Here is a 10,568-nt window from a genome sequence, read left to right on the forward strand (position 1 = left end):
AGGATGGGAAGGGATAGAGTGGAGCGAACTGAAGCGAAGTAGAGTGACACAAATAACTAGGGTTTGATTCAAGGAGGGGATTGGGACGAGATTGTGTGAGGTCGAGATGGGTCTGTCCAGCATGACGAACATGTCCGCGTGTGTCCAAGCGGCCACATATCCACCCCACGTATAGGCTGTTGGGTGATGTTTTTGGATTCAGACGATGTCCGAGCGTCTAGGGGGAAGTGGGGTGCAGTTGCAGATGCTCCGAGGCGGCATGACAACTTGTGAAATGGAACAGTAAAATCAGTGATCCATCATCAACTAGCCGGCACTGTCGTGCGGTCATGCTACTCTGGCTGCATCTGCCCACTTCCGATCTGGGCTCAAACAAAACACTAAAGTCCCGTGCTCTCCAGAGGCTGTCGGTGCGCCAGTTCCTACGCAGCTCGAACGCTTCATGTGCAATGCATCGCCCGTATCGCACTAATAAATTATACTGGCAAGTGGCAGCATCAACGCGATCGATCGATGGATCCGTCCAGGAGTAGTGCGATTCGTTGCCTCCAGGACAGGACCACGGATTTATTTACCGATCACGTACGTACGCACGCTACAGACAGTCTGAGAACTCTGAACTCGATTAAAACACCGTAGCAGTAATACTCCTATTTACCGATCGCACAGTACAGCTCAAACGAATCAGTAACATGAATTTCACGATCGATCCATCGATACATTGCCTCCAATTACAGAAGTAGCCATGGATGATTTGCTCAACGAATCATTCTCGGACTGAATCCGGTATAATGAAACCCCAAACAAGGATCACCGACTGGAAGAAGAAGAAGAAGAAAATCAATCGAACATGTCTTACAACTTACAAGATCCTACAAGAACCACCGGGCGAGCAGTCGACCGACGGCGGCGACGGCGAGGTACGCGTGGATAGCTAGCCTCTGCAGCGGGTGATGGAGGAGCAGCCGCGGGAGTAGGGGTTGGCCTGCCCGCCGGGGCGGCAGTTGTAGTAGGACGCGCCGCGGACCGAGCACGGCACGGCGTTGCGCCGCAGCGCGTCGTAGCCGATGTAGCCGCCCCCTCCCAGATGCCTCCGCAGCGTCGCCTCCCCGCCGCACCCCTCCTCGTCCTCCACCCTGCACGCCGCCCGCATGGCGGTGACGGCGCCGCCGCCGTAATCCTCCGCTGCCCACGTGCTGCTGCCCGCGTCTAGCTCGGCTGCGACGACGAGGACGAGGAGCGCGGCAACGGCGACGATGAGCGCAAGTGCGGCGCGGCTCGGCAGCGGCGGCGCCATCTCGCGCACCCTGCCAGACGCTGCGCTCCGGGAGGGCGGGGGTCGACGCTACTAGCTAGATAGCCTGCGCCGATCGAGCTATGACACTAGCGCAATGCTGCAGTGCTGCTGCCTTTGCTCTTGTGCTTGTGTGTCCGTCGACGTGTGGGGTAGTGACCGGGCTGCAGTGTAGTTAAGATCGCATCAGGACGGTCGCTTAAAGAAATCAGCAGAGTTCTAAATGCGGAGAGGGAGTGAGAATCAATCAATACGCGGCAATGACTGACTTTTCAACCCGAAATCCTTGCACTACTACACACAATTGTACTGGTAACATTTTGTAATTTGAAATTTTGAAAAATAAGAACAAGCAAACCCTCACTCACAGACAAAGCTAAAAAATAGCTTAGTGGGGTCATGTTCTATGACAGTGGGGTCATGTTCTATAAATGTATATCGATTAGTAATTAGTTAGTGAAGATCTTGCTAATTTCATTGGGGGTCAATTGACCCCGTGCTAACAAAGGTAGCTCCGTCTCACTGACATGAAGAAGACTAATGTCTTTTGGCACCTGGTAAGCGAAGCAAATGGTTGGCGAGATCCATGCGGTGTTAATTAGGGCGGCCGGACGGCTGGAAGAACATGCCAAATTTAAGATCAAATGGCAGTACAAGATGTGTGTACTCCGTTGGGATTGTTAATACACGATCCACATGCTTTAGGACACTGACTTTTCTTTGCCTCGATCGAACCTCCGAGCAAAACCCTATCCTCACTTGCTACGGAGCGGCTTGCCTAAGTTACTGTGCCTAATGTACTACAAAACCTGTGTGTGGATTCTGGCGATATCTTTAACCGCACTTGTTTACAGTGATTAGCAGCCAGGGCGGCAGCGGCCAACGACGACGATCGATCTTGACCCTTAACAACAACATGGTAACATGGCGCGGCAATAGGATACGGGGGAGGTTTTGTCCGCGGGCGCCGCGGGCACGTGAGAGGCAACCATTTCTTAAGCATATCTTGGCTGTATCTGCAGCTGCATACATCCAGCTGAAACACAGCTAGTTCTAAGAAATCTGATCTGCGCGACATGCACACACAGGCCTCGCTCGCTCTGACATCTGCATGATGGGCAGATTCAAATGGGACATGCCCTGTTGCCCTCAATAAATTTGGGCTTCTAGATGTATACAACATTATTTGGAGTGCAGAAAGTTTTATTTGTGGATTAATGGATTTGATTTGACGACACCAGAGCAAGGATGTATGCTGAAATTTTGTGGTAGCTGTTAGCAACAATCGCCCAGTTGTCCTCCATAAATTTGAAAGTTTCACACCTTTTTAAGAGAAAGCAGAAAGTCCGTGTGCTGAATTCAGTGAGAAAGAAATATCTGACAGTTTATTCCAGATGGGACCCCTGAAGGCGCCGGGCAAGGACGGCTTCCCAGCGAGGTTTTTTCAGAAAAATTGGCTAGTTATGAAGGACGGAATTATCAGGGCTGTTCAGGAATTTTTCCGGACAAGGGTTATGCCAGATGGTGTGAATGAAACGGTTATCGTCCTTATTCCTAAGGTTGATGATCCTGTTCGAATGACTAACTTTCGGCCAATAAGTCTATGTAATGTCATTTACAAAATTGTTGCTAAGTGCTTGGTGAACAGACTCAGGCCACTTCTTGATGAGATTATATCACCTTCTCAGAGTGCATTTGTGCTGGGTAGGCTGATCACAGATAATGCACTACTTGCCTTCGAATGCCTGCATTTTATTCAGCATGAGAAAAATCCAGAAAATAACTATTGTGCATACAAGCTAGACCTATCAAAGGCCTATGACAGGGTCGACTGGGGGTTCTTGAAGCAAGCGATGGAGAGGATGGGCTTCTCTCACCGGTGGGTGCAATGGATTATGACATGTGTCACCACGGTGAGTTATTCTGGTAAATTTAATGGAGCCCTTCTGGATTCGTTTGCACCGACGCGAGGGCTTCGGCAAGGTGACCCCTTATCCCCCTTTTTGTTCCTCTTTGTGGCTGATGGATTATCTGCTCTATTGAGACAGAGAGTGCAAGATCATGCCTTCCAACCAGTAAAAATTTGTAGTAGGGCGCCGGGAATATCGCATCTCCTGTTTGCAGATGACACACTATTATTCTTTAAAGCCAGCATTGAACAAGCTCAGTATGTAAAGGGTGTCCTTCAGAGTTATGCGGGAGCCACGGGCCAGCTCATAAATCCGCAAAAGTGCTCTATTCAGTTTGGTGACAATTGCCCTTTGGTGATACAAACAGCAGTTAGACAAGTACTGCAGGTACACAATGTTGAGTTTGAAGGGAAATACCTCGGTTTACCTACCCCGGACGGGCGCATGCATAAAGGTAGATTCCAAATGCTGCAGGCAAGCTTAACTAAGCGAATTATGGCCTGGGGGAATACGCTCTCACAGGCAGGGAAGAAAACACTGATCAAATCTGTCCTGCAAGCTATCCCTACTTACATAATGGGAGTGTTCAAACTACCTTATTCTGTGTGCGATGATCTCACCCGTTTGGTCAGAAACTTCTGGTGGGGGTCTAAAGAAGGCAAGAGGAAGACGCATTGGCGGGCATGGGAGAAAATGATTGAACCAAAAGGAAAGGGGATCTTGGCTTCAGAGACTTCCGCATCTTCAACCAAGCATTGCTAGCTCGGCAAGCTTGGCACCTTATAACAAGGCCGGACTCCTTGTGCTCCCAGGTTCTCAAAGCAAAATATTACCCTAATGGGTCCCTTGAGGACACTGTTTTTTCAGGTAACGCGTCACCAACTTGGCATGCTATCCAGCATGGTCTCGAGCTGCTCAAACGCAGGCTCCTATGGCGCGTGGGCAATGGAGAGCAAATTCGCATCTGGCGCGACCCGTGGATCCCGCGCCCAACTTCCTACAGGCCCATCACACAACGGCGAACATGCCGGCTCAGGCGGGTATCGGAGCTATTGGATGCTAATGGAAGGTGGCGGGTGGACCTCCAACAACACTTCAGCGCCCCCGACGTGGAATGCATCTTGGCGATCAAGACCAGCCCACGCAGGATGGAGGACGTCCTATCATGGGCGCCGGACGCGCGGGGCAATTTCAGCGTCCGCAGCGCATACAAGACCGCTCTCGAGGAGCGGACCAGCACCACCGCGTGCGCCACGAGCAGGGCACCGGACGGCACTCGTGCCGTCTGGAAGGCAATGTGGGGGTGCCCTGCTCCCCCTAAAGTATGAGTTTTCGCATGGAGAGTCGCGACGAACTCTTTGGCAACGCTTGAAAATAAACATAAACGAACACTGGAGGTGTCTAATATATGTGCTTTATGTGGTTTGGAATGCGAGGACACATACCACGCCCTATGCCGTTGCCCGTTGGCCCGACAGCTATGGACGGCGATGGCGCGTACATGGAGTATGCCCAAGCTGGAGACCATCATCAACACTGGGCCGGAGTGGATCATCCACCTGCTGGACCAATGCAAGAACGAGGAGAGACTCCCTGTGGTGATGACACTTTGGCGGAGCTGGTATGTACGTAATGAAGTATACCACCACAAACCTGCACGACCACTTGAGGCTTCTACCAGATTCCTGTCCGGCTACATCAATACGCTGTTGTACATTCAGCAAAATCCATCTGATGACGTTGCCAAGGGGAAGGGAGTGATTACTTATGGTGGCCGCACGTCCGGCAAAGAACGACATAAAATACCAAGCACTTGCTCACGTCCTGTTGAGCACTGGAGCAAGCCTCCATTTGGCTGGGTAAAACTAAACGTGGATGGTGCATGGAAGGAACAGGAGGGAACAGGAGGTGCTGGGATGATACTTCGTGATCATACAGGTGCCGTCATTTTCGCTTCTTGCCGGTTCATCCCATGCTGTACGAACGCCCTCGAGGCAGAGATGGCGGCACTCATGGAGGGAGTGACTCTGGCTATGGAGCGGAGCCCGGACAGGTTGGTAGTGGAGACGGACTGCTCGACGGCGGCTCACATGGTCAGGGACACCGAAACCAACAGGGCTCCAGTGGTGGCCATGGTTGGCGACATCAAGCAGATCCTAGCTGTCCGGCCACATGAAATAGCGGTGATTAAACGAGAGCAGAATAAAGCTAGCCACGCTCTCGCACAAATGGGGCGTTTACTGCCCAAAACTGCTGTTTGGCTTCATTGTGCCCCTGATGAGGTTGACATCTTATGTCAACAGGATTGTAATGACTCTGGTTAAGTAATGAAAGTTTCGTTATGCGCAAAAAAAAGCAGAAAGTGCCACCTATTTTTAACAGCTAAGTGTCAACTATGCAGTGAACAGGTTTTTTCTTAGGCTAAACTCGTGAAGTTTTATTCAAATCGTCACAATGTTTAAAGGGACGAACCAGAAATTATTGGGCTGGCCGAACCAAACATGGCGGCCAATCCCTAAAGACAAAAGCATGCTTCATGAGATTCCGATCTTTGAAATTTGAACTACTAAACTCATGAACAAAATTACAAATGGGATTTTTTCTAGAACGATCTATTAATTGTCTCCTTAATGATAGCTCCATATGCAAAAGAAGTTCCTTGCCTGATATCGCCCACCACCACTTTGCAATCAGACGCCACATGAATTTCTTTGGACATATAGATCTTCCGCTAAAAGTAATTATTCCCTGGCCGCAAGAGCTTCTAGAGTCGTTGGGTCCATGATCCCCCTTATAGCGATCGATGAAGATCCAAGAAACGAGCCCCCATCATCACGAAAGACAACGTCCACAACTCCAAATTCTTGGTTCCGTGCCACCACTACAACGCCATTACACTTCACACGCTCCTAAGGAGGGGTGTATCAAACGGTAGGTCTAACAACAATGCTTCTGCTAACCGGAGTGTTGGTCTTTCCAATTACCTAGATATCCAACAAAAACGAGGATATGAACATATGTGTGGCCATTGGGGTTTGGAAGATTTCTTCATGAATAGTCTTCCTTCTTGCGCTCCAGATGGCCCAAAAGGTCACCACCAAGCAGGTGAATTTATTATGCGACAATGCATGATTCATGCATGGAGAAGATCCAATTCTTCGCATTCATGTCCTGGTTAGCATACATTTTCTCAACCATCTCCTCGGACGAGAGTGACAAGATACATCCAACCCATTTTCATTCCATCGATTGATAAACCCTAGCTAGGCATTTCTATTGGGCCGTGCCAGATTTGAGCCATTGAGCCACATCGAAGCAATGGGCTCTGTGACACTAGAAAAGACCACCGTTGGTTCTCTCCAAGACATATTCGACGCTCGTCGTGTCATCGGCAGTCAATTGCAGCATTTCGTTATCATTTTTACGAAGGTGTTGCATTTTGTATTTCGCGCCTATAGCGTCAAATAGAGTTGTTTCTGGTAGAAAACGCTCACCCCATGCTTTCTTCATTAGGAATATGGACGGCCCATCTATGCACAACATACAGTTTTCGTTTCCAGTATAAGGAAGCTTTCAAGCGGTTTTAGGAAGTTTTTGGCCTTCTTTTTTCCCTTGTTGGTTTTATTCCCCTAGGGTTTCTCTTATTTTGTTTGGCTTTTTTATTATATTTTTGTTCTTCTTTTTCCAGTTTGTTTTTATTTCACAAAAAATCATGAATATTTTCAAATTTGTTAACATTTTAAAATTCAGAAGTATTTTCCACAAGGGAAAAGATTGTTTCAAATCTAGAAAAAATATCAAGTTCATGAAGTTTTTTCAATTCCATGAAGATTTTTGAATTCTTGAACTCTTTTTTCCAAACCCATGAATATTTTCCAAAATTCAAAGATATTTTTTTCAAATTCATGTATATTGTTGAATAAAAAATCATGAATACTTATTCAAACTAGCATATTTTTTTGAATTAGTGAACTTTAAAATCCATGCATATTTTTGTTTTCACCCAAAACTAATAATTTTTTAAAAGGTAGTCGGTTTTTATTCAAACAAGATGGTGGGTTAACCAACAAGGAGAACTCCTAATTTGCACTCTTTGCACCAGTTAATGAGTCAGCGCTCACATGGTAGCTTGTGTGGGCTGGCTCACCAACGCGCTCTCTCGCGCTTGCACCAAACGATCGCTACTTGCCCTAAAAAACGATCGCTATTGCTAAAATACCAATCGATCATTGACTTGCCAAGAAAATGAACGCATACCTACCATTTGACTGTTGACTTTATATTAAATAGTTCATGGAATTAAAAAATCTGCGGGTTTGAAAAAAGTTACGAGTCTTAAAATGTTCAAAATTTGGAAAACAATGTATGCGGATTTGAAAAAAAAAGGGACAATTACACTTGTGACCTTAATTGGAACCCACTACTCAATTTGCCCCTAATTCCAAAGTGTGCGCAAAGTTGCTCCTCTTCCATTAAGTGCTGTTATAGAAATGCCCTTCCGTACATTTCCGTCCAGTCAAAGGCCTTTGACCGTTAAGTGCGCGTATAGAAAAATCTAATGGTCAAAGACCTTCGACCGGACGAAAAATGTACTGAAGGGCATTTCTATAACAACATTTAACGGAAGAGGGGAAAATTTGAGCACACTTCAGAATTAGGGGTAAATGTGAGTAGGTGGTTCGAGTTAGGGGCTGAAATGTAAATGATTTGAAAAAAATCATGAATTTGATAAAAGTTCATGAATATTAAAAAATATTTGCGAATTTGAAAAATGTTCATGGATTTGATAAAGATCACTCATGTGCTAAAACACATGAATTTGGAAAAAAAATCACGCATTTGAAAAAGTTCATGGATTTTGAAGAAGTTCAAGCATTTGAAAAAGCTCACAAATTTGAGAAATAATTCATGGATTTGAATAAAATTCACGGATTTGACAAATATCATGTTTCGAAAAAGTTCACAAATTTCTCAAAATATTTGTGGATTTGAAAATTTTCATGCATTTCAAAATTTTCATGAATTTAGAAAAACCTCGCGAATTTGAAAAAACTTCATGCATTTGAAAAATTTCACGGATTTGAAAAATGTTCGTGGATTTGAAAAGGTGTTCCTGGAATGGGTAAAGAAAAAGGAAAACTAAAAAAGGAAAAAAAAGAAAAGGAAAGGAAAACGAAAATGAAAAAGCAGAAGAAAAAAAAGGAAAAATGAACAAGAAAAACAAATAACAAAAAAAGAAGAAAAAGCCGGTCCAAAGTCTTCTAGAAGCTTCCCAAAACCAGTCAGACAGTAACATCGTTCATGTCATATGGGCCGGCCCAGTTGCTCAAAGATGGTGTGCGCCGCGTCCGAATATATAAGGATCCAACGCTTGAAACGCGGAATAGGATCTACGGCCAATGAGCATGTGAGCACAACAACCGAATAAGCTAGTAGCCATTCAAAATGAAATCCAAAACTACCGTGCCGAGCGTTATTGTGACATTTTGATGCTGCGGGCCAGCCCATTTGGTTTGCTGCATTTTCATTTTTGTTTTGTTTAAAACGGAGAAGAGTTTCCTAAAAAAATCTTCTCCACATTTATGCCGGACTGAGAGAAAGAGCGATGAGCGCACTAGCGATTTTGTGTGTATGATATGTAGGCCCAAATTGAAAATGCTCAGCTGCACTTAGTGAGCAACTGCCTTGCTGTTAATGGTCTAGAGATAGATGGGCCCACAAGCAATACTAAATGGAAATGCACCCGCGACCCACCACTCAAAAGAGAGCTTGAAAAAGATGCTCCGCTGCCTCCGGTCAACTTCGCCCCGTCGTAACCATGAGTAGGACAAAAGCATTCAAGCTTATGAACTTAGGGCGAGTTCTTTTGAGGGTTATGCGTGACTTTGAAAATAAGTTGCTCTCTTCCCAGTTTATTTTAGAAGCTTAACCTAAAATTTTATTTAGAAGCCTCCTACTTAAGCATTAAATAGTAGGCTTCTAAAATAATATTTTAGTGGGCCTATTAAATAAGCTGGAGAGGGGGCAACTTATTTTCACAGCCAACCATAAGCCCCCGAAAAAACTGACCTTTAGTTGCATGTCTACTAATCTGCACAAAATCAGCCCTGTCTTGGCTTTGTAATTATCAGCAAGCACCTCTTATCCATTATCTGGCTCTATCCTCTAGAAACAAACTGTTGACGCTCAAAAGTGGCAAATCATAAAAGTTGCTTAAAGCTATGTCAAGATTAATTCAAAGTTATGATTGGAAGTCGCCGTGGTATAGCTCTATTCGAGAAGATCAAGATGGATTTGAAGATGGTCTAAAATGGAGCTCAGATGCAAAAGTTATGACAAGTTCGGAGATGCGCATACTGACATCAGATTATAAAATGGCCATAAACTCGATTGAGATGGCTTCTGATGGAAAATGTTTCCACACGAAAGTTGTGCGTCTCGTCGAATCGGTTGATTTTGATATAAAAATCGTCTTAATCCAAGATCGTATGCAACCTGTGGAGGCAAAATAAGGTCAGAAACAGAAGCTGCAGAGTCATTTCGGACCGACCGAGTTGATCCGGAAAATTACAGAAAGTTACAAAAAGTTGGCAACGCTCACTCGGTGGGACCGAAACAAACTAATCGGTGAGACCGAGTTGATCTGGGAAATTGCAGAAGTTTACATAGAGTTGGCCACGTTCATTCGGTGGGACCGAAGCAAACCAATCGGTGAGACCGAGTTGATCCGGAAAATTGCCAAAGATTCCTGTCCGAGTTAGGTTAGGGTTTTTGACGTTTTGGATGGGCCGATTGAACGGGAAGTCCAGCCGCCTCATAAATAGATGAGAGGTGACGGCCGATTGAACAACACACAATCGACATATCAATCTATCATCTTTTATCTTTACCTTTACATTCTCCCTTTGTTCTTCTTCTTCTCGTTCTTCATTCGTTCTTCTTCATTGCAGGGCGGCGAACCTCGAGGCTCTAGGGGCGGTCAGGCCGACCTAGGGCAGCCCATAGCTGCCGCGCGTCCAGACGGGATCCCTCCCGGGCGCGTGGGGTTTCGGGTCTACAAAAGCGCCCGCCGGATTGCTTGCGTACCGCGCTTCCGGACGGGTCTCCTTCGACGTGAGCTGCGGTGCATCACCCCCGGCGTCGAAAGTACACGATGACGTGTTCGTGTGCGAACACACTTTTTGGCGACTCCGCTGGGGATGAAGCTTTGAACGGTCTCCGGCCCGTTCTTGCTAAGAAGAGATCGTCATCTAGGGTTTGCAATCTACAAAGGTAATATGAATACCCAATTCACATATATAGATGCAAATAATGCGTATGTTGTTGCTAGATCATCTAATGAGCATAATGTATCGGCTAGCCCT

The 10,568-nt window shown here is 46.0% G+C and overlaps 1 protein-coding gene across 1 annotated transcript; it reads right to left on the bottom strand.

Moving 5' to 3' along the window:
* Nucleotides 1-681: 681 nt before the first annotated feature.
* LOC123059140 (rapid alkalinization factor-like) lies at nt 682-1,461 on the bottom strand. The gene has a single exon (XM_044481781.1). The coding sequence runs from the start codon at nt 1,295-1,297 to the stop codon at nt 935-937; it is 363 nt and encodes a 120-aa protein (XP_044337716.1). The 5' UTR covers nt 1,298-1,461; the 3' UTR covers nt 682-934.
* Nucleotides 1,462-10,568: the final 9,107 nt, after the last annotated feature.

This window comes from Triticum aestivum, chromosome 3A (genome assembly GCF_018294505.1).
Source record: "Triticum aestivum cultivar Chinese Spring chromosome 3A, IWGSC CS RefSeq v2.1, whole genome shotgun sequence".
NCBI lineage: Eukaryota > Viridiplantae > Streptophyta > Magnoliopsida > Poales > Poaceae > Triticum > Triticum aestivum.